The following is a 24,456-nucleotide window of genomic DNA, read 5'->3' as shown; positions in this document are numbered from 1 at the left end:
ATTTATCAAGACCTCTTTTATTTTAATTTATGAACGGTTGCCATGTTTTTGTTCAAATACATAGGAAAAATATAAAACATTTCGCAAGCCACCGAAACACGTTTTGTATCTTAGCTACATCAAAACTACACCAATAGATATCTACGAGGGAACTCAACTCCCCTTAAATAACGGTAATTAGAACGAATTTAACTTGAAATTTGTGTATAAGAGAACGACTGCGACCTTTATGTAGCCTTTTGTTAATGTGTTTTCGACGTCAACAAGACTGCAAAGCAATAAATTCGATGAATATTGATTAATATTTTGCTTGGTTGACAGGTATGCTGGGTATCTAACATACATCGATCTCACTGAATTTAAACGAATGTTCTATCATTCAGTATTTCCTATCATTCAAACAGGAGTGAATATCAATATCCAATATTTGTCACTGGTTAAGGGAGCTTCGGTGTTAAACCTGTTTGGTCCTAAAAACCTTTTGTCTAAATGAAAATAATTATTCGCGACAACAGAAAAACCATGAAACAATATTTACATGTACAGTGTTTTTCCGCATGCTTTTCTGCATAATATAATCAGCGGACAGAAAATCTGTGCAGGTTGTTCCCGTTTCAGTTTCTTTTCTCTTCCTATTTTCTTATAAACACCTTCATGGCTCTAAACGAAAGCCTGAAGATAATCCAAAGTAGTCGAATCTCTGTTTCCTTGACGAAATGCAAAACAGTTTCAACAAATGCTACGTGACAGATGGTCATCTAAAGAAAAACATGAAAAAGGCGACACGCGACAATTCTATGAATATTTAAACACCGATTCGTTGACAGAAATTCGTGCATGCCTTAATCAACCAAATCAAGCTTGTTTACACCGTTGAGTTCCAAGGTGTGGAAAGGGCCAAATCGACCTGATTCCTACCCGCCAGTTATCGCCCGTCTCGGGTGTTTATTCAGTCAGATACTTATCATGGCATAAGCTGATCGTTTTTTCTCGGTCGACATGAATGGAAAAGGAAGCGTGGTCGTTCCCATCAAATGGAAAATCGCTGTCGCTATTCTATTCCTTCTCTGCGTTGGGCTGCTAATAGCACTCATCGTGGTCGCTGTCGTTTTCTCCCAGTACAGAGACAAATATCCGAGCGATACTGAAAGCAACACGTGTGCAGAGGGTATTCTCAACGAGGGAGAACCACCGAAAACGAAGGGTATTTTTAATGACCTCAAAAGCGAAGAGTTAATCGCCGCGAGGGATTTCATGCTAAAACAATCCTCACTGAAGCTAAAGAGAATTGAAAACGCTTCCGTTAAAGACAATTACATCTACATGATACAGCTACACCCTCCCGAAAAAGCAGCGGTCTTGGACTATTTAGAAGAAGACAAGGCGAAACCCGCAAGGAAGGCACTTGTTGTTATTTTTGAGGGTGAAGGCAGTCCTCCCTTTGTTCAGGAATACATTGTTACATGGCCAAACAACAGTGGGGAGATGACATACGAGAAACGCAATGGCAACCCCATCCTTTTTAACGTGCGTCCTTACGATCAAGTACAACGTAAGGCCCTAACTAAGATCGTGTTAGAAGCCACAACAAAGGCTTTTCGCCTTTTAAACGAAAGCTACGATGGTTTCTGCTACCACAACTGCACAAACAAGCTCTTGAAATTTCACCCGCAGGGACCGTTTGGAAAAACAGGAGACGAACGAACGACCTGGCTTCAATTCACGCGCGATCTCGAAGGCGAATCACTTAACCCAGTGGACTTTCAGCTGTACATAGATTTCCCTGGTTCTGACGTCTCCAAATGGAAAGTAAACAAGGTTTATTACAACGGAAAAACATTCAACACCGTCGATGACCTCCTCTTTCAATACAATAAGATGAACGTCATTTCAAAATCATTTATTCCCGCGCCAAAAACACCGTTGTTTTCGTCATACGACCCCAGTGGAATCCCCCAATCCCAGAAGGCAGGGCGCAGCCCCAGGATGTTTGAGCCCGATGGAAAGAGATTCAGCGTCAGTGGTCGCCACATTAGGTACATGCATTGGAGCTTCGATTTTCGGATGGATTCGGTTTCAGGTCCTCAACTCTTCGACATTCGATTCAAAGACAAAAGAATCATCTACGAACTTAGTCTTCAGGAGGCGATATCGTTCTACTCTGGCTTTTCTCCGTACTTTATGGCCGCTAACTTCGTTTATGGCGGATGGGCAATGGGAACGAAAACTTTCGAACTAGTTGGCGGAGTTGACTGTCCCGAAACGTCGAAATTTTTTGATGTTGTGCATTTCGTGGATACAGACCAGCCACAAGTGATCAAGAATGCGGTGTGCGTGTTTGAAATGGACAGCGGCATTCCCCTAAGACGCCATTTTGAAACCAACGGTACAGGGTACAAGTTTTATGAAGGTTTAGCCAGTCGTGTGTTAGTTCTGCGCACGGTCATTACCGATCGCAATTACGATAACATCTTTGACTTCGTGTTTTATCAAAGTGGAGCCATAGAAGTCAAATCAACTCCGACCGGCTATGTGCAATCTGAAAATGACAGGCCTGAAGTGGAGGATGACTTGTTCGGACACGAAATTCACACCAAGCTGCTTGGAAATTTGCACGACCATATCTTTCATTATAAAGTTGATCTCGACGTCGACGGCAAGTCGAATTCGTTTGAAAAGATTGAAATTAGCACCCAAGACACAGCGAATGTTTGGTTCCCACCGGAAAGAAGAACTTTAAAAGTTCTTCGGTCTCAAGAAATGCGACTCGAGACTGACACAGCGGAAGTGAAAAAGATCGATTTTGACAAGCCGACCTTCTTCAACGTCTATAGCGATAACAAAAACAAGTTTGACTCAAAGAGAGGATATCTCATTCAACCTCTGTCAGCGGTCAAGCAATTACTTCCAGAGAACGATTTCATCACGAAGATGGCTCCGTGGTCGGTTTATCCACTCGTTGTTACGAGATACAAAGAAACTGAGCTTAGAAGTAGTTCACTTTACAACCAGAACAGTCCAACCCAACCAGTTGTCGACTTCGAAAATTTCTTCCAAAGTGCAAATGATGGTATCACCAACGTAGATCTCGTCGCTTGGGTTTCTATTGGCTGTATAGAAATTCAGAGTTCCGAAAACGTCCCGAACGTTGCTTCGGCTGCAAACACGGCGAGGTTTTTTCTTCAGCCGTTTAATTACTTCGACGAAGGACCTTCCACGGATTCCAGCAATGCGGTGTTTATTAAACAGGATGAAGACAAGAGTAATGTGGCTCAAAGTTCCGTATTGTCCGACGAAGAGGTCTGTGTGCCGAAGAAATATGATATCAACTTGAAAGGAAGTTACGAGTGATCTATATCTGAACTAAGGAGCAATGCACATTAAATGCGTAGGCTTGTGGTCAATTATGTCATATTTATGCTTGCTATTAATGAGTAAATGGTAGAGTTCAAAGTTAATGTTGAAGCTGACGGCTAGAAGTTTAACAGCGCCCAATACCTGTAGCATAGAACTGCCCGGCAGAAAGACAGCTGGGGATGAGGGAATCAAAGAATTTGAAACAACTGATGTGTTGTTTTAGCGGAGACCACCTGGAATACAGCTTTACAGATAGATGGATAGGGATAGTAGTCATTCAAACAAGTGAAGCGATTGTATGAAAGTTTCACGTGGTGATTCGCGTGAGATTAGCTTTGCACGCCCCAGAAAATATATATATATATATCGCTGGATTGCAAGGAATGGTCCTGGTAAGGGCCTGGAACCGCTTTCTTAGCCTAATGAAGTAGCGCACTATAACCAGCTCACGCGCCTTCTATCAACATATCAATCTAAAAACAAATTATAACAGCTCCAGTTACAGCAGGGCCTTTCAAAATGTCTGCAGCAAACTACCTAAATGTGAGCAGGAGTTGGCTGTTTTGAAAGTACTCCACGGTGTTGCTGGCAGTTATGCAAAGAGAGTAAGATTGATATTCTGGAAGACTCGAGGAATTCACAAAGACAGGAATAGAAATGTGACACAATAGACATTTGACATCTAGGAAGATTAAGACACTGTGTGCTTGTTTGAAAGCATGCTAGTTTTTTTTAATATACTACCTCATTTTACCAGAATATGAAGCTTTTCGGGAAGAAAATCCCGTCTCCAAAGAACGAGTGGGGTTTAAGACCATCCATTAACACTATACTAAGTAAAATCTCTCTGATTATGTATCTATCATATTAATCTTCTAAATTTCTTAAAAGTGTATAACTGTCTCCTGTATAGGACGGATTCAGTTGCAACTTCAATTTTGTATTTTGCTGTTACCTTTATTTTATTATGATAACCACTTTTTGGATGCCAACCTTTACATGCATCTCGCCATGTTAAAACCTCGTCTTCCTAGTAATATGTATTACAAAAATAAACGTACGCCACCGACATTAAAAATGTTATAAAAGTAACTGCCATAGTAACTTTTCAACTCCTCAAGTATTGTGTTTTAATTTATAGTGGTTCTTGCAAGACTCAAAGCAAAATCACATAAAGAATGTAGAATTGCAACCGTTGTCAGAGGGCACAAATACAAGTAATCGCGTGATCGCTCGTCATCAAACGTGGCAAAACATACCATTGGTGCCAAACACATGAAACATGTAATAACTGGTGCAAAGCGCGGGAAACATGCAACCGATACCAAGCGCGGGAAACATGTAACCGATGCCAAGCGCGGGAAACATGTAACCGATGCCAAGCGCGGGAAACATTAACCAATCCCAACCGCGGGAGACATGTAATCGATGACAAGCGCGGGAAACGAGTAACCAATGCCAAGCGTGGGAAACATGTAACCAATGCCAAGCGCGGGAAGCACGTAACCGATGCCGAGCGCGGGAAACGAGTAACCAACGCCAAGCGCGGGAAACGAGTAACCAATGCCAAGCGCGGGAGACACGTAACCGATGCCAAGCGCGGGAAACGTGTAACCAATGCCAAGCGCGGGAAACATGTAACCGATGCCAAGCGCGGGAAACGAGTAACCAATGCCAAGCGTGGGAAACATGTGACCGATGGCAAGCAAACCGATGCCAAGCAGGGGAAACGAGGAATCCAATGCCAAGAGCAGAAAAATGTAACCGAAGACGATCGTGGGAAACATGTAAATCGATGCCAAGGGCGGAAAAAAATGCAACCGATGCCAAGTGCGGGACACATGCAATCGACGCCAAGCGCGGGAAACATGTAGCCGGTGCCAAGCGCAAGGTCCCTGATGACTTGAAAGTGAAAGTCAAAATGTCTTACCGTTGCGTAATTGTTTTCAGATTTAAACATTTCCAGAATCGGAACTAGTCTGATACATTTCATAACCTCGGTCAAAGGCAAACACAAGTCAAAACTTAGTTAACTGTTAACATAGTTCTAGATTTACAGTTAAAACAATAACTGACCTGTCCAAGCTGTAATGATTGACTCTGTCATCGATCTTTGCGTTCAGGTGTCATCAAACCTGTAATGCACAGACATTCTGTCAAGTCACTTAGTATTTTTACACACTGTGTTTTTTTCTTCTCAACGTACTAGGGGAAAAAACTAAGTCATATGAACTGTACTTTATAACGATATCCCAAATACTAAATCCAGTAGGTATATCCAGGTTAATAAGCTGCATTTCTGATAGCAGGGCGTCTTGTCCGGAAATCATGGAATAAGTTTTGGCATTCAGTCCAGCAGCTCGTATTCGACAAGAACATTCATGAGTACCGCTAAAACATTTTGGCTTGGCATTTGCCGCTTTTCTCGAAACCTTTACCCTATTACATATCAACATTAATTTTTAATGACCTTAAAAATTAACGTTAACGATGGTTGCCACAGAAATCAGTTTTCAAAATTCTCTGATTTTTCCCTAACTTTTCTCTGATACTGTAAAAAAGAATATGCAAATAATGGATAAATGTCTGGTATGGTAGTGGCCTTCTGCCGTCTTTTCTACTTGAACGTGGCAGTTAACCTTTGTAAGGGAAAAACACCGTTGAATTCAAAGTAACCTGAAATTTTGTAGAACCTTCTTTTCTTCAAAATGTCGATCTTCGCTGACTTAAAAATGAAATTCCTTGACTTTTCCCTAACCTGGAAAAAACATTTTTCCTGACCATTTCCTGACTTGTGGTAAACCTGATTTAAAACCTCTGAGATCTATAGAAGTATCTAATACATGACCCCAACTAACTAGAAATTACTTCTATTTGTGAAAACATTTGAGAACGGGCTCCAAATTTTCCCAGTTTTTGCGTTACGTTGAAAAGTAAGATTAAACTACACAACATGGCCAATTCCAGGCCAGGGTGTGAGCCATAACCTTATAAGAGAGTAATATAAGATCCAACCTATTACCCAGCCACCCCTCTCCCCGCGCCCCGACAACTCACCGGCCAGGGCGCAATAACTGACCAAGCCAGATTTGTAAACTTAAATTTCGTATCTACAAGCAGCCCTGTATCATTTTGCTTATTTTACAAGCAACACGGAATAAGATGATTTCGGTGATTTTCCGAAGATTTTTGAAAATTATCCGAATTAAGATTACCAACCCCAGTTTACAATTATTTTCCGACAGATTGCGAGGATCTCCAGGAGCGATCATCGAAGATGTTTCGACTATGTACCAACAATGTTTGGTTTATTCTTCACTGAAACAAGGCAAAGACTAAAGAAATGGTGACGTCATCGATAATTTTGCACTTGTGTTTGAAACGTTCACGAGTGGCAACGACGAATTTGAAATAAACTCGAAAACCCCATCTGTAATACTTTTTTTAGTATGAGAAGAAATTGAGTCTCCAAAACAACAATAAAACACAATGAATCTTTCATTTACTTTAAATGAAGGTGAAATTAGATTTTAGGGGCAAATATTAAGCGAGTTTTTGAATTTGATTCAATTACTGTTTTCCAAAACTAAACCTGAAGCAGGAACCGTGCTTTTTCAGGACTAAATTTCTTAAGAGAATAAATGACCATATCTATGATTCACGTACAGTACTAGGATAATCTGAGAAAACTGAGTGTCATATGACGCGATGTTGGAAGCAAGTGAAATGCCGATAGTTTACAAAGAAGGGTGAGCCGCCAAGCATACATACATACATACATACATATATTTTTGATGAGGCAGGTCTGCGTCTGGCAACCCAGGGGGCTGGTGTGGACCTGCTATAAAATATATACCTAAAAACTAAAATCTAAAATTATTAAAAATACATCCTTAGGATTCAAAAGCTACTAAAGATAATTTAAAATGACTTAAAATTTACAAGCGGGGCATTATAACTATAGGATCAGAACCACATGCATTCATAGAAATAGAAAAGCATGCAACTCTTTTTTCATGCTCAACATGGCTAGCGGCATGGATCGCGGATGCGCCCTACGACGACGACGACGACGTCGACGTCAACATAGCGGCCATACTCCAGCTAATAGCGGAGCGCCGCAGCCCGAAGGGACGCCAAGCGGAGCACCATAACTTCAGGAACAGAACCACATGCATGCATGGAAATAGAAACCCATGCAACTCTGTTTTCATGGTCAGCCTAGCTAGCGGGATGGATCGCGGGCGCGTGCGCACGACGACGACGACGACGTCGCACAACATGGCGGCCATCCAGCTAATACCAAGTCATGCAGTCTTGGTTTACGGCATATGTCTTTGATGTTGGACATCCATGTTATGGTCAATTGACACCTGTCAAAGCAAGCTATCCGCTGACCTGTGTCAGTTGACCATATCGTGACGTCAGGTTAAAAGCTCATCGAGGTCATGTTTTTTTAAGCTGACCGCCGACCAAGTACTGGCTTTCGATAGGATCGCGGGCTCATGTCGGGTTTATTGGTTGTAATTAGGGCGGCGGTCAGGGCCAGGTTGTTCGGAACCTTGTTAACGCTAACCCAGGATTACAAGTTAACCGAAGTATAATTTTTTCTTGCACACAAATGTTTTCCACTGGGCATGGGCATGGGCTGCGTTTGTAGTTTGAGATCATTCAGAAGGCCAAACAATATAACCAGAAAACCTCACAAAAACTCAACAACCTTGCAAAACTCAAATCAAAATTCTCGCTTATCCTGTGTTAGCTTAATCACGCTTAAAACAACCTGGCCCAGGAGCTCTGCTTTTAGGCTTGGCTAAATCTATACATTACCTTGATATCTACACAAAAACTACCAAGCTAACTGCATAAAACGTTATTAGACCAGAAAACTTCAAGATAGCGACCATATTACACTAACATGGCCGTTCTTTGGACTTCATCCTCTTTTCAACCCGTGAAAGAGATGGGATTCTAATATCAAGAAATGAAGTTCCTGGCGACAGTAGACTGTCTTAATGTAAAGACAAAAACTACCAAAATATTAAGAAAAACGTTATTAGACCTGAGATGTTGGGTTTCCTTTCATGATGACAGCCATATTAGATCAGCAAGGAAACGAGGATGATGTAAAACATCGGTTATTGTTTGGACTTCATCTTCTTTTTAACCAATTCAAGAGGTGGGGTTCTAATTTCAAGAAATGAAGTTCCAGGCGAGAGTAGACTGTCATGATATAGAGACCAAGACTAGCAAAGTTCTAAGAAAAATGACATTAGACCTGAGATGCTGGACTTCGTTTCAAGATGGCGGCCATATTAGACTTACATGGCCGATGTTTCACATCGTGCTCTTTTCCACCCGCTAAAGAGATGGGATTCTAACATCGAGGGATGAATTTTTAAGTGACAGTTTATATCTTGATATTCACGCAAAGACTACCAAGCTACCAAATAAAAAGTTATAAGAAAAGTATAGTTGCACTTCGTTTGAATATGGCGGTCATATTAGACTAACATGGCCGTTGTTTGACATCATTCTCTTTTTAACCCGTGAAAGAGATGGGAGCGTAATAGTGAGAGATGAAGTTCCAGGTGACAGTACACTGTCGTGATGTAAAGAGAAAAACTAACAAAAATGTTATTGGACCTAGGATGTTGGACTTCGTTTCAAGATGTCAGCCATATTAGACTAACATGGCGGATGCTTGACGTGATTCTCTTTTTCACCCGTTGAAGAGACGGGATTCTACCATCGAGAGATGAAGCTTTACATTACAGTTCTATATCTTGATATCTACACGAAATGTAACAAGCTACTAAATAAAAATGTCTTAGACCAAAAAAGTTGCACTTCGTTTAAGGATGGCAGTCATATTAGACTTACATGGTTGTTGTTTGACATCATCCTCTTTTCAACCCGTAAAAGAGACGGGATTCTAATATCGAGAGATGCGATTCTACCATCGAAAAAGGTTTACGTGAAAGTTTTATATCTTGATATCCACACAAAAACTACCAAGATACTTCATAAAAAAAAATTATTACACCAGAAGCGTTACACTTCGTTTCAAGATGGCGGCAATGCCTGTTGTTTGACATCACCCTCTTTTCAACCGGTAGGAGAGATTCTAATAGCGAGAAATAAAGTTCCAGGCGAGAGTTGACTCTCGTGATGTAAAGACAAAAACTAACAAGGTACTAGCAGAAACGTTATTAGACCAGAAACGTTACACTTCGCTTCAAGATGGCGGCCATATTAGACTTACACGGTTGTTGTTTAACATCGTCCTCTTTTCAACCCGTAAAGGAAATGGGATTCAAATATCGAGAGATAAAGTTTCAGGTGACAGTAGAATGTCTTGATGTAAAGGTAAAGATTAGAAAGGTACTAGGAAAAAGGTTATTAGACCTGAGATGTTGGACTTCGTTTTAAGATGGCGGCCATATTAGACCAACATGGCCGATGTTTGATATAATTCTATTTTTCACTTGTTGAAAAGATGGGATTCTATCATCGAGAGATGAACTTTTACGGGACAATTTTATGTCTCGAAATCCACACAAAAACTACCAAGCTACCACATAAAAAGTTATTAGATCAGAAAATTTACACTTCGTTTCAAGATGGCGGCCATGTTACACTAACGAGGCCGTTGTTTCGACTTAATCCGGTTTTCAACCCGTGAAAGAGATGGGATCCTAATATCAAGAGATTAAGTTCCAGGCGACAGTAGACTGTCTTGATGTTAAGACAAAAACTACCAAAATACTAAGAAAAACGTTATTAGACCTTAGATGTTGGATTTCGTTTCATGATGACGGCGATATTAGATAGACATGGCTGTTGTTTCTCATCATCCCCTTTTCCACCCATTAAAGAGATGGTATTCTAACATCGCGAGATAAAGTCTTACTTGACAATTTTATATTTTGATATTCACAAAAACACTACCAAGGTACTACATTGAGAGTTATTAGACCAGAAAATTTGTTTCAAGATGGCAGCAATATGAGACTGACATGGCCGTTGTTTTGCCTTCATCCTGTTTTCAATCCGTGAAAGAGATGGGATTCTAAAATCGAGAGATAAAGTTTCAGGCGACAGTAGACTGCCTTGATGTAAAGACTAAAACTAGCAATGTGCTAGGAAAAACGTTATTAGACCTGAGATGTTGAACTTCGCTTCAAGATGGCGGCCGCATTAGACTTTTATGGCTGTTGTTTCACATCATCCTCTTTTCAACCCGTAAAAGATATGGTATTCTAATATCGAGAGATAAAGTTTCAGGCAACAGTAGACTGACTTGATGTAAAGTTAAAGACTAGTAAGGTAGTAGGAAAAAGGTTATTAGACCTGAGATGTTGGACTTCGTTTTAAGATGGCGGCCATATTAGACCAACATGGCCGATGTTTGATATCATTCTATTTTTCACCTGTTGAAAAGATGGGATTCTATCATCGAGAGATGAACTTTTACGGGACAATTTTATATCTCGAAATCCACACAAAAACTACAAAGCTACTACATAAAAAGTTATTTGATCAGAAAATTTACACTTCGTTGCAATATGGCGGCCATATTAGACTAACGAGGTTTTATTTCTTGATATTAACACGAAAACTACCAAGCTACTACATAAAAACTCATTAGATCAGAAAAGTTGCACTTCTTTTCAAGATGGCGGCCCATGACGACACGCACGGGGCTTCTACATTAAGTACCGCAGAGAAATGGTAGGAAATTTTCGTAGCATTCCATACATACTCTCACTAGGGATCTTCGTCTTGCGACCAGGGAAGGCGTCATAATCTGTATCAGTGACATGTCGATGATATTAAATAAAACATAAACCAGAAAGGGCCGATGGAATATGAGACAAGCTTTAAAATGAAGTCACGATATTAATAGTGCTTTAAAAGTATATAGTGCGTTCGAGTCATTCCCGATGCTTTCAAATGATGGCGGACTCCACCGACGCCAATAACCCGGAACAAAACAAAGTCATTATCTATCGCATCACGTCTAAACACACGTGAAGAAAGACTTGGCCAGGAAAAAAACGTGAGCGGACAAAACCTGAATGCCGATAAACAAAGTAATCTGGCAGTGATGAACGAATTACACAACATGAACCTTCCTCTGCTTCTCCCCCTGAACCAAGTTCAGATCTGCGAACTGAACTTAAAGATACCAAAGTGCCTACGAATGGATGCTGAGCGCGGCGAGCAGACGTAAATGTCTTGTTTACCCAATAAAAGCCATCCCCGCGGGGGGTACTTTGGGAATTTATGGGTGGGGATGGGCCGCTGGGACCCTGGGACCCTTAGCCTATACCAGAGCTAGTTCAGCTAAATTTTGCTACCCTATACTAGAGTAAACTCCTCAAATCCCCCAATCTATGGACACTGTTGATGCTGATTTGCATAAATTTAAACTTGCCGTTTTGATTTTTCTTATATTTGTGAGTGGCAATTCCTGGTTTCCTTAGTCTAGATAAAATCTTCAACCAACCAGTCAGTTTTGTCAAAAATTATACCCTATTCTAGACCCAAACGCTCTGATTTATATACCCTATCCTAGAGTAAACTGCTTGAAAACCATACCCTTCACAGCGGCACATACCTATTAGCCCATATATGGCAGTACCCCAAAATTTTCATCAAGAAACAAGAAGGTGCTAACAGGACCTTTTCTTCAAATTGAAATTACTAAAATTGACAACTTTGCATCAATTTTAACAGGAACGCATAAAAAGAACGTTTAATCATATTGAAATTAAAAACTCGACCAGAGCAGTGAAATATTTATAAAGCAGACTAACGTAGCAGTGCATCATGAACAGCAAAAATAGTTTAAGGTATCTTACATCACGGTCTACATATAAAGTGCCCATCCATGCGCCAGCAACATAAATTTGAACTGTGTTTTCCCGCGTTTAACAATGCGGCAAACTCGCGTTTTTATGGCGGGGATCCCAAACTATGCTTACAAGGCTATTTAAAAATGCTAGTTTTCGCCCTCCTCCAAATCTACACAAACGTATTTCACTTGTGGAAGTCTATCGATTTGGACACTGCTTAAGTTGGAGATTCTAGCCCATATCAACTTTCTTTTCTCTCGTAAGTGCTCGCGCGTTTAGAGATGCGTCACACTCGCGTTTTAGGTGCAGGGATCCCAACGAATTCTTACGTAACTTTTTAAAGATGCTACTTTTAGCCCTCCCCCAAATCTACACACGTGTATTTCACTTGTGGAAAAGTATCGATTTTGCACAGTGTTGGGGTTGGAGATTCTCCCCCATATCAACGTTCTTGTCCCTCGTAAGTTCTTGTGCGTTTACGGATGCGCCATACTCACGTTTTAGGTGCGGGAATCCCAACCAATGCTTACCTAACCTTTTAAAGATGCTACCTTTAGCCCTCCCCCAAATCTACAAACATGTATTTAACTTGTGGTAGTCTGTGGCCTTGGACAATGCTTGGGTTAAAGATTCTCGCCCATTTATATTTTTTCTCTCGCGTGCTTTCGCGCGTTTAGAGATGCGCCACACTTGTGGTTTTGGTGTCGCGATCTCAAACTATGCTTACTGGACTTTTTAAAGATGCTACATTTGGTCTTCTCTCAAATCTACACACGTGTATTTCACTTGTGGAAGTCTGTCGCTTTGGACAATGCCTGGGTTAAAGATTCTCGCCCAGTTATACCTTCTTTTTACTCAAGTGTTTTCACGCGCCTAGCGATGCGGCACACTCGCGTTTTTGGTGTAGTGATCCGAAACTATGCTTACGGGGCTATTTAAAAATGTTAGTTTTCGCCTTTTACCAAATCTACACAAACGTATTTCACTTGTGGAAGTCTATCGATTTGGACAGTATTTAAGTTGGAGATTCTTGCCAATATCAACTTTCTTTTCTCTCCTAAGTTCTCGCGCGTTTAGAGATGCGCCACACTCGCATTTTAGGTGCGGCAATCCCAACCAATGCTTACATAACTTTTTAAAGATGCTACTTTTAGCCCTCGTCCAAATCTACACAGGTGTATTTCACTTGTGGAAGTCTATAGATTTGGGCAGTGCTTGGGCAAGAGATTCTTGCCCATATCAACTTTCTTTTCTTTCGTAAGTTTTTGCGCGTTTAGAGTTGCGCCTCACTCGCGTTTTAGGTGCGGGGATTCCAACCAATGCTCACCTAACGTTTTAAAGATCCTACTTTTAGCCCTTCCCCAAATCTACACACGTGTATTTCACTTGTGGAAGTCTGTCGCTTTGGACAATGCCTGGGTTCAAGATTCTCGCTCAGTTATACCTTCTTTTCACTCAAGTGTTTTCGCGCGCCTAGCGATGCGGCACACTCGCGTTTTTGGTGTAGCGATCCGAGACTATGCTTACGGGGCTCTTTAAAAATGCTAGTTTTCGCCCTTCACCAAATCTACACAAACGTATTTCACTTGTGGAAGTCTATCGATTTGAACAGTATTATGTTGAAAATTCTTGCCCATATCAACTTTCTTTTCTCTCGTAAGTTTGGCGCGTTTAGGGATAAGCCACACTCGCGTTTTAGGTGCAGGGATCCCAGCCAATGCTTACGTAACTTTTTAAAGATGCTACTTTTACCCCTTCCCCAAATCTATACACGTGTATTTCATTGGTGGAAGTCTATCGATTTTGGACGATGCATGGTGACAGATTCTCGCCCCCATCAACTTTCTTCTCTCTTGTAAGTTCTTGTGCGTTTAGAGATGCGTCACACTCGCGTTTTAGGTGTGGGAATCCCAACCAGTGCTTACCTAACCTTTTAAAGATGCTACTTTCAGCCCTTCCCCAGATCTACACACGTGTATTTCAATTGTGGAAGTCTATCGATTTCCACAGTGCTTGGGTGAGATTTTCTCGCCCCATCAACTTTCTCTTATCTAGTAAGTTCTTTCACGTTTAGAGATGCGCCACACTCGCGGTTTTGGAGTCAGGATCTCAAACTATTCTTACTGGACTTTTTAAAGATGCTAGATTTGGCCCTTTGTCAAATCTACACACGTGTATTTCACTTGTAGAAGTCTATCGATTTGGACATTGTTTGGGTTGGAGATTCTCGCCCATATCAACTTTCTTTACTTCCGCGAATTCTCGCGCGTTTGGAGATGCGCCACACTCGCGTTGTAGGAACAGGGATCCCAACCAATGCTTACCTAACTTTTTAAAGATGCTACTTTTACCCCTTCCCCAAATCTATACACGTGTATTTTACTTGTGGAAGTCTATCGATTTTGGACAATGCTGGGTGACAGATTCTCGCCCCCATCAACTTTCTTCTCTCTTGTAAGTTCTTGTGCGTTTAGAGACGCGCCACACTCGCGTTTTAGGTGCGGGAATCCCCACCAATGCTTACCTAATTTTTTTTAAAATGCTACTTTTAGCCCTCCCCTAGATCTACACACGTGTTTTTCAATTGTGGAAGTCTATCAATTTCCACAGTGCTTGGGTGAGATTTTCTCGCCCCATCAACTTTCTTTTATCTAGTAAGTTCTTGCACGTTTAGAGATGCGCCACACTCGCGGTTTTGGAGTCAGGATCTCAAACTATGCTTACTTGACTTTTTAAAGATGCTAGATTTGGCCCTTTGTCAAATCTACACACGTGTATTTCACTTGTAGAAGTCTATCGATTTGGACATTGTTTGGGTTGGAGATTCTCGCCCATATCAACTTTCTTTACTTTCGCAAATTCTCGCGCGTTTAGAGATATGCCACACTCGCGTTTTATGCACAGGGATCCTAACCAATGCTTACCTAACCTTTTAAAGATGCTACTTTTAGCCCTCCCCCAGATCTACACAGGTGCATTTCAATTGTAGAAGTCTATCGATCTGGACAGTGCTTGGGTGAGAGATTCTTGCCCATATCAACTTTCTTTTCCCTCGTAAGTTCTCGTGCGTTTAGAGATGCGCCACACTCGCATTGTAGGTGCAGGGATCCCAACCAATGCTTACGTAACTTCTTAAAGATGCTACTTTCAGCCCTCTTTCAGATCTACACACGTATTTCACTTGTGGAAGTCTATCGATTTGCACAGTGCTTGGGTGAAAGATTCTCGCCCATATCAACCGTTCTGTTCTATAGTAAGTTCTCCTGCGTTTAGAGATGCGCCACACTCGCAGTTTTGGTGTCGGGATCTCAAACTATACTTACTGGACTCTTTAAAGATGCTAGATTTGGCCCTTTCTCAAATCTACACACGTGCAGTTCACTTGTAGTAGTCTATCGTTTTGGACAATGCTTGGGTTGGAGATTCTCACCCATTTATATTTCTTTTCTCGCGCACGTTTTCGCGCATTTAGACTTGTGCCACACTCGCGTCTTAGGTGCGGGAATCCCAAACAATGCTTCCCTAACTTTTTAAAGATGCTATACTTTTAGCCCTGCCTCAAATCTACACACGTGTGTTTCACTTGTGGAAGTCTATTGATTTGGACACTACTTGGGTAAGAGATTCTTGGCCATATCAACTTTCTTTTCTCTAGTAGCTTCTCGCGCGTTTAGAGATGCGGCACACTCGCGGTTTTGGTGTCGGGATTTTAAACTAATTTTACTGGACTTTTTAAAGGTGCTTGATTTGGCCCTTTCTCAAATCTACACACGTGTATTTCACTTGTGGTAGTCTGTCGCTTTGGACAATGCTTGGGTTGGAGATTCTCGCCCATTTATTTATTTTTTTTTTTTCGCTCGTGTGTTTTGGTGTGTTTAGAGATGCGCCACACTCGCGTTTTAGGTGCGGGAATCCCAGCCAATGCTTACCTAACTTTTTAAAGATGCTACTTTTTGCCCTGCCCCAAATCTACACACGTTTGTTTCACTTGTGCAAGTCTATTGATTTGGACAGTGCTTGGGTAAGAGATTCTCGCCCTCATCATCATTCTTTTCTGTAGTAAGTTCTCGCGCATTTAGAGATGCACCACACTCGCGGTTTTGGTGTCGGTATTTAAACTAATTTACTGGACTTTTTAAAGATGCTTGATTTGGCCCTTTCTCAAATCTACACACGTATATTTCACTTGTGGAAGTCTGTCGCTTTGGACAATGCCTGGGTTAAAGATTCTCGCCCAGTTATTTTTTTTTAATTTTTTTTTTCACTCCCGTGTTTTCGCGCGTCTAGCAATGCGGCAATCTTGCGTTTTTGGTGTGGGGATCCCAAACTATGCTTACGGGGCTCTTTAAAAACGCTAGTTTTAGCCCTCTCCCAAATCTACACAAACGTATTTCACTTGTAGAAGTCTATCGATTTGGACAGTGCTTAGGTTGGAGATTCTCGCCCAAATCAACTTTCTTTTCCCTCTGAAGTTTTCGTGCGTTTAGAGTTGCGCCACACTCGCCTTTTAGGTGCGGGAATCCCCACCAATGCTTACCTAATTTTTTTAAAGATGCTACTTTTAGCCTTCCCTCAAATCTACACACGTCTATTTCACTTGTGGAAGTCTATAGATTTGGACAGTGCTCAAAGTAGCCGTGACCGGGCTACCTGCAGCGTGATTTTGCCCAACTTAAGGTCGATTTCCAGGAACTTCAGCGATATCTTTGAGTCGAAGGGACTCTAAACTAATTCGAGAAGACTTTGGTTTTCAGTGAAATGGACAGAGGAAAAAGTTTTGAATGCTTGGTTATGAGCAGTCTGGCCGAAATATAGCCACTCAGTAAGTAGAAAGTCGCCTAGACTGGGCTACGCGCGACGTGATTTTGACCAACTTTGGGTCGATTTCCAGGAACTTGGATGATATTTCCGAGTCCCAGGGACTCTAAACTAATTCGAGAAGACTTTGATTTTAAGTGAAATGGACAAAGGAAAAATTTTTGAACGCTTGGTTATGAGCAGTCTGGCCGAAATATAGCCACTTAGTGACTAGAAGGTTACCGAGACCGAGCTACGCGCAGCGTAATTTTGACCAACTTTGGGTCGATTTCCAGGAACTTGGGCGATATTTCCGAGTCCCACGGACTCTAAAATAATTCGAAAAGAGTTTGGTTTTCAGTGAAAGGAACAGAGGAAAAATTTTTGAACGCTTGGTTATGAGCAGTCTGGCCGAAATATAGCCCCTTTTTAACTCACTTGATAAACAGAAAGTCACCGAGACGGGGCTACGCGCAGCGTGATTTTGACCATTTTTAGGTCGATTTCCAGGAACTTGGGCGATATTTCCGAGTCTGACTCTGAACTAAGTCGACAGGACTTTGGTTTTCAGTGAAATGAACCGAGGAAAAATTTTTGAACGCTTGGTTATAAGCAGTCTGGCCGAAATATAGCCTCTCAGTAAATAGAAAGTCGCCGAGACTGCGCTATGCGCAACGTGATTGTGACCAACTTTGGGTCGATTTCCAAGAACTTGGGCGATATTTCCGAGTCTCAGGGACTCTAAACTAATTCGAAAAAACACGCGAGTGAAAAAAAGATATTCATGGGCGAGAATCTTTAACCCATGCATTGTCCAAAGCGACAGACTTCCACAGGTGAAATACACGTATGTAGATTTTAAAAAAAAGCCAAATCTGGCATCTTTAAAGAGTCCAGTAAACATAGGTTAAGATCCCGACCCAAAACCGCGAGTGTGGCGCATTTCTAAACGCACGAGAACTTACTAGCGAAAAGAAAGTTGATATAGGCGAGAATCTCTTACCCAAGCACTGTCCAAATCACACGTGTGTAGATTGGGAGCAGCGGAAAAAGTGGCATCTTTAAAAAGTTAGGTAAGCATTGGTTGAGATTCCTGCACCTAAAACGCGAGTGTGGCGCATCTCTAAACGCGCAGGAACTTTCAAGAGAAAAGAAAGTTGATAGGGGCAAGAATCTGTCACCCAAGCACTCTGCAAATCAATAGACTTCCACAAGTGAAATACATGTGTGTAGATTTGGGGAAGGGCTAAAAGTTGCATCTTTAAAAAGTTAAGTGAGCATTGGTTGGGATCCCGAACTTAAAACGCGAGTGTGGCTGATCTCTAAACGCGCAAAAACTTACGAGAGAAAAGAAAGTTGATATGGGCAAGAATCTCTTGCCCAAGCACTGCCCAAGTCCATAGACTTCCACGAGTAAAATACACGTGTATAGATTTGGCGGAGGGCTAAAAGTTACATCTTTAAAAACTTACCTAAGCATTGGTTGGGATCGACGTGCCTAAAACGCGAGTGTGGCGCATCTCTAAACGCGGGAGACCTTACGAGAGAAGAGAAAGTTGATATGGGCAAGAATCTCCAACCTAAATACTGTCCAAATCGATAGACTTCCACAAGTGAAATACGTTTGTGTGGATTTGTTGAAAGAGCCCCGTAAGCATAGTTTCAGATTCCTACGCGCGCGAAAACACTTGAGTGAAAACAAGATATAACTGGGCGAGAATCTTTAACACAGGAATTGTCCAAAGCGACAGACTTCCACAAGTGAAATACACGTGTTTAGATTTGAGAGAGGGCCAAATGTAGCGTCTTTAAAAAGTCAAGTAAGCATAGTTTGAGTGATCTCAAACTATGCCACGCCAAAACCGCGAGTGTGGCGCATCTCTAAACGCGCGAAAACACGCGAGTGTAGATTTTGTAGTGTTTTATTTACACAAGTGAAATACACGTGTGTAAATTTGGAGGAGAACTAAAAGTAGCATCTTTAAAAAGTTACGTAAGCATTGCTTGAGATCCCTGCACCTAAAACGCGAGTGTGGCTTATCTCTAAACGCGCGAGAGCTTACGAGAGAAAAAAAAAGTTGATATGGGCTAGAATCTCCAACCTAAGCAGTGTCCAAATCGATAGACTTCCACGAGTGAAATACGTTTGAGTAGATTTGGAGGAGGGCGAAAACTAGCATTTTTAAAGAGCCCCGTAAGCATAGTTTCGGATCCCTACAACAAAAACGCGAGTGTGCTGCATCGCTAGGCGCGCGAAAACACTTGAGTAAAAAGAAGATATAACTGAGCGAGAATCTTGAACCCAGGCATTGTCCAAAGCGACAGACTTCCACAAGTGAAATACACGTGTGTAGATTTGAGAGAGGGCCAAATGTAGAATCTTTAAAAAATGCAGTAAATATAGTTTAAGATCCCGACGCCAAAACCGCGAGTGTGGCGCATCTCTAAACGCGCGAGAGCTTACGAGAGAAAAGAAAGTTGATAGGGGCGAGAATCTTTCACCCAAGCACTGTCCAAATCGATGGACTTCCACAAGTGAAATGCACGTGTGTAGATTTGGGGCAGGGTTAAAAGTAGCATCTTTAAAAAGTTAGGTAAGCGTTGGTTGGTATTCCCGCACTTACATCGCGAGGGTGGCGCATCTCTAAACGCGTGAGAACTTACGAGAGAAAAGAAAGTTTATATGGGTGAGAATCTCCAACCCAGACACTGTCCAAATCGATAGACTTCTACAAGTGAAATACACGCGTGTAGATTTGAAAAACGGCCAAATCTAACATCCTTAAAAAGTCCATCAGCATACTTTGAGATGCCGACACCGAAAGCGCGAGTGTGGCGCATCTCTAGACGCGCGAAATTACGCAAGAGAAAAAAAGTATAAATGAGCGAGAATCTCCAACCCAAGCATTGTCTAAAGCGACAGACTACCAAAAGTGAGATACACGTGTGTAGATTTGAGAAAGGGCCAAATCTAGCAGCTTTAAAAAGTCCAGTAAACACAGTTTCGGATCTCTACACCAGAAACGCGATTGTGCCGTATCGCTAGGGGCGCGAAAACACTTGAGTGAAAAGAAAATTTAAATGGGCGAGAATCTTTAACCCTGGCATTGTCCAAAAGCGACAGACTTCCACAAGTAAAATACACGTGTGTAGATTTGAGAAAGAGACAACTGTAGCATCTTTAAAAAGTCCAGTGAGCGTAGTTTGAGATCACGACACCAAAACCGCGAGTGTGGCGCATCTCTAAACGCGCGAAAACACGCGAGAGAAAAAAATATAAATGGGCGAGAATCTTTAATCCAAGCACTGTCCAAATCGATAGACGTCCACAATTAAAATACACATGTGTAGATTTGAGGGAGGGCTAAAAGTAGCATCTTTAAGAAGTTAGGTAAGGATTGGTTGGGATCCCCGCAGCTATAACGTGAGTGTGGTGCATCTCTAAACGCGCGAGAACTTACAAGAGAGAAGAAAGTTGATAGGGACGAGAATCTCTCACACAGCATTGTCCAAATCGATAGACTTCCACAAGTGAAATACACGTGTGTGGATTTGGGGGAGGGCTAAAAGTAGCATCTTTACAAAGTTAGATAAGCATTGGTTGGGATTCCCGCACCTAAAACGCGAGTGTAGCGCATCTCTAAACGCGCGAGAACTTACAAGAGAAAAGAAAGTTTATAGGGGCGAGAGTCTCTCACCCCATGAGAGGATGCAAATCACTTCTACTGTAAGTATCTCTTCCTGGTGTTTTTTGTTGTTTTTTTTTTCAATATTATGAGAACAGGGCTGTATTCTTCTAAGGCTACGGATGTAATTCGTAAAAACACTGAGTTCTAATAAATCGTTTAGAAATTCTTCGTTCCAGTTCAAATTTATGTTGCTGGCACATGGATGGGCACTTTATATGTAGACCGTGATGTAAGATACCTTAAACTATTTCTACTGTTCATGATGCACTGCTACGTTAGTCTGCTTTATAAATATTTAACTGCTCTGGTCGAGTTTTTAATTTCAATATGATTAAACGTTCTTTTTATGGGTTCCTGTTAAAAATGACGCAAAGTTGTCAATTTTAGTAATTTCAATTTGAAGAAAAGGTCCTGTTAGCACCTTCTTGTTACTTGATGAAAATTTTTCCAAGTTTGTTATACCAGGGCGCTTCATGACGCCTCCTGGAATAAGCTATACCTTTCCTAGTTGAATCGTCATCTGTTTAATGTACGTTATGCAGGTTATTGATTGGAAAAATAATTATACTTTTGAACCTTAGTTCCTCTATTGTCAGGGGATGGGGGATGGGCTCACTTCTTTCCGAGGTCGTTACTTACGGACTTTTACGATTCGTTGCGTGTACGAACCATTGGCCAAGCGATTGGCCAAGCCATTGGTAGCCGTGCATGGTCACCTAAAGCACTGACAATCTATCTTAGCTCCATGTACTAAGTTTCTCCTCGCGCTTGTTTTTTTTTTTTTTGCCCTTGACTGTGTAATTGTGCGATATTCTCTACAAAATAACTTCAATTGCCGAGCCTGATAATACTGCACGTGGCTCCCACTGCCAACGACATACTCAGACAAGTATTCCAGATCATCTGGGTTTTCCTAAGATCTGTTTTAGATTGCTTAATCAAACGTTCCTTTACGCCCGGACAAGCATCGCGATGCAAGCTCAGAGTTCATTGTGATGGCTTTCATTGGGTAAACAAGACATTTACGTCTGTTCGCCGCGCTCAACATCCATTTGTAGGCGCTTTGGTATCTTTAAGTTCAGTTCGTAGATCTGAACTTGGTTCAGGGGGAGAAGCAGAGGAAGGTTCATGTTGTGTAATCCGTTCATCACTGCCGGATTACTTTGTTTATCGGCATTCAGGTTTTGTCCGCTCACGTTTTTTTCCTGGCCAAGTCTTTCTTCACGTGTTTTTAGACGTGATGCGATACACAATGACTTTGTTTTGTTCCGGATTATTGGCGTCGGTGGAGTCCGCCATTATTTCAAAGCATCGGGAATGACTCGAACGCACTATATACTTTTAAAGCACTATTAATATCGTGACTTCATTTTAAAGCTTGTCTCATATTCCATCAGCCCTTTATGGTTTACTTTTTATTTAATATCATCAACATTTCACTGAAACAGATTATGACTTCACTGAAACAGATTTTGACGCCTTCCCTGGTCGCAAGACGAAGAACCCTAGTGAGAGTATGTAAGGAATGCTAGGAAAATTTCCTTCCATTTCTCTGCGGTACTTATACTTAGTAGAAGCCCCGTGTGTTCCGTCATGTATTAGACGAACATGGCTGTTGTCTGACATCATCCTCTTTTCAACCCGTAGAAGAGATGGGATTCTTATAGCGAGAGATAAAGTTCCAGGCGAGAATTGACCCTCGTGATGTAAAGACAAAAACTAACAAGGTACTAGGAGAAACGTTATTAGACCACAAACGTTACAGTTCGCTTCAAGATGGCAGCCATATTAGACTTACATGGTTGTTAATTGACATCGTCCTCTTTTCAACCCCTACAACAAATGGGATTGTAATATCGAGAGATCAAGTCCCAGGCGAGAGTAGACTGTCTTAATGTAAAGACAAAGACTAGCAAGGTAGTAGGAAAAAGGTCATTAGACCTGAGATTTTGGACTTCGTTTTAAGATGGCGACCAAATTAGACCAACATGGCCGATGTTTGATATTATTTTCTTTTTCACCTGTTGAAAAGATGGGATTCTATCATCGAGAGATGAACTCTTATGTGACAATTTTATATCTTGAAATCCACACAAAAGCTACCAAGCTACTACATAAAAAGTTATTAGATTAGAAAATTTATACTTCGTTTCAAGATGGCGGCCAAATTACACTAACGAGGCCGTTGTTTGGACTTAATCCGGTTTTCAACCCGTGAAAGAGATTGGATCCTAATATCAAGATATCGGCCATATTAGACTAACACTGCTGATGTTTGACATCATTCTCTTTTTCACCCGTTGAAGGGATGGGATTCTACCATCGAGGGATGAAGTTTACGTTACAATTTTATATATCGAAATCCACCCACAAACTACCAAGCTACTACATAAAAAGTTACTAGACCAGAAAATTTACACTTCGCTTTCAGATGGCGGCCATATTAAACTAACTTGGCCGTTGTTTGGACTTCATCATCTTTTTAACCCGTGAAAGAGATTGGATTCTAATATCGAGAGATGAAGTTCCAGGCGACAGTAGACTGTCTTGATGTTACGACAAAATCTAGCCTAGTACTAAGAAAAACGTTAATAGACCCGGGATGCTGGACTTCGTTTGAAGATAGCGACCTTTTTAGACTAACATGGCCGATGTTTGACATCATTCCCTTTTTCACTAGCTGAAGAGATGGGATCCTACCATCGAGAGACGAAGTTTTACGTGGAAGTTTCATTTCTTGATATTAACACAAAAACTACCAAGCTACTACATGAAAACTCATTAGACCAGAAAATTTACACTTCGTTTTCAGATGGCGGCCATATTAAACTAACTTGGCCATTGTTTGGACTTCATCCTCTTTTCCACCCGTGAAAGAGATTCGATTCTAATATCGAGAGATGAAGGTCCAGGCGACAGTAGACTGCCTTGATGTTAGGACAAAATCTAACCAGGTACTAAGAAAAACGTTAATAGACCCGAGATGCTGGGCTTCGTTTGAAGATAGCGGCCTTTTTAGACTAGCATGGCCGATGGGAGAGCTGTCATGATGGTTAAAAAAGTGACTTATTTCGGGGAACTTGGCTATCTGAACAGTTCACGTCTTAGAAAAAGTATTATTTTAACGTTTTAGAGTTCCTCGAGGGATAAATTCGCGCTTTTGTAGCAAAACTCAGAGACGGATGTTTCTGTTGGTTTCCGGCCGCCATGTTGGTGCCCATACGGATGGGTACCAGCATGGCGTCTCCATACAAATCTCTATAAATTTGGGAAAAAAATTTCTCCGCGTATCTCGATTAAGAAAAATTGCTGTGACCAGGATTTTGGCGAGAGTCTTTGCATATTTACCTTCTTTTATTTCCCAGATTCAGCACTTTATCTATTGACCGGTTTTGATTTTTATTTTGATCTATTTTGAATCGCGTGACACCGAAAACCAGCAATATATATATATTAGGTCAACCAACTCTGCAGCCTTGGTTTACAGCGTACATCGTCGGGTACGTCTTTTATATTGGACGTCCGTGTTATGGTCAACTGACGCCTGTCAAAAAAAGGAATCAGCTGACCAGCATCACGTGACCATATCACGGGCTCATGTTTAGAGCTTACTTATCTTGGCTACCTAGGCGACTGATTATCTGAACTGATCAAGGAAACATTTAAATATGCACTTTTCCTAATACTTTAACTTCCCTAAAAATCACGAAATAAGTTTTTTTTTTTCGACAAACGCGTTCCGTAGCTTTATG

General features: G+C 41.4%; 1 protein-coding gene across 1 annotated transcript; it reads left to right on the top strand.

Annotated features, from left to right (window-relative positions):
• The first annotated feature begins 640 nt into the window (after positions 1–640).
• On the top strand, positions 641–4,421 carry LOC145497855 (diamine oxidase [copper-containing]-like). Its single transcript, XM_081477717.1, has one exon. It carries the CDS (start codon positions 1,000–1,002, stop codon positions 3,349–3,351), a length of 2,352 nt encoding a protein of 783 aa, XP_081333843.1. The 5' UTR covers positions 641–999; the 3' UTR covers positions 3,352–4,421.
• The last annotated feature ends 20,035 nt before the right edge of the window (positions 4,422–24,456 follow it).

This window comes from Orbicella franksi, chromosome 9, assembly GCF_964199315.1.
Source record: "Orbicella franksi chromosome 9, jaOrbFran1.1, whole genome shotgun sequence".
In the NCBI taxonomy this organism is placed as follows: Eukaryota; Metazoa; Cnidaria; class Anthozoa; order Scleractinia; family Merulinidae; genus Orbicella; species Orbicella franksi.
The sequence above is the reverse complement of the archived record's forward strand: the minus strand, read 5'-3'. Positions and strand labels throughout refer to the sequence as shown.

Bases quoted from the DNA above. Each gene is read 5' to 3' on its own strand.
- LOC145497855 (XM_081477717.1), top strand. From the start codon at position 1,000: ATGAATGGAAAAGGAAGCGTGGTCGTTCCCATCAAATGGAAAATCGCT.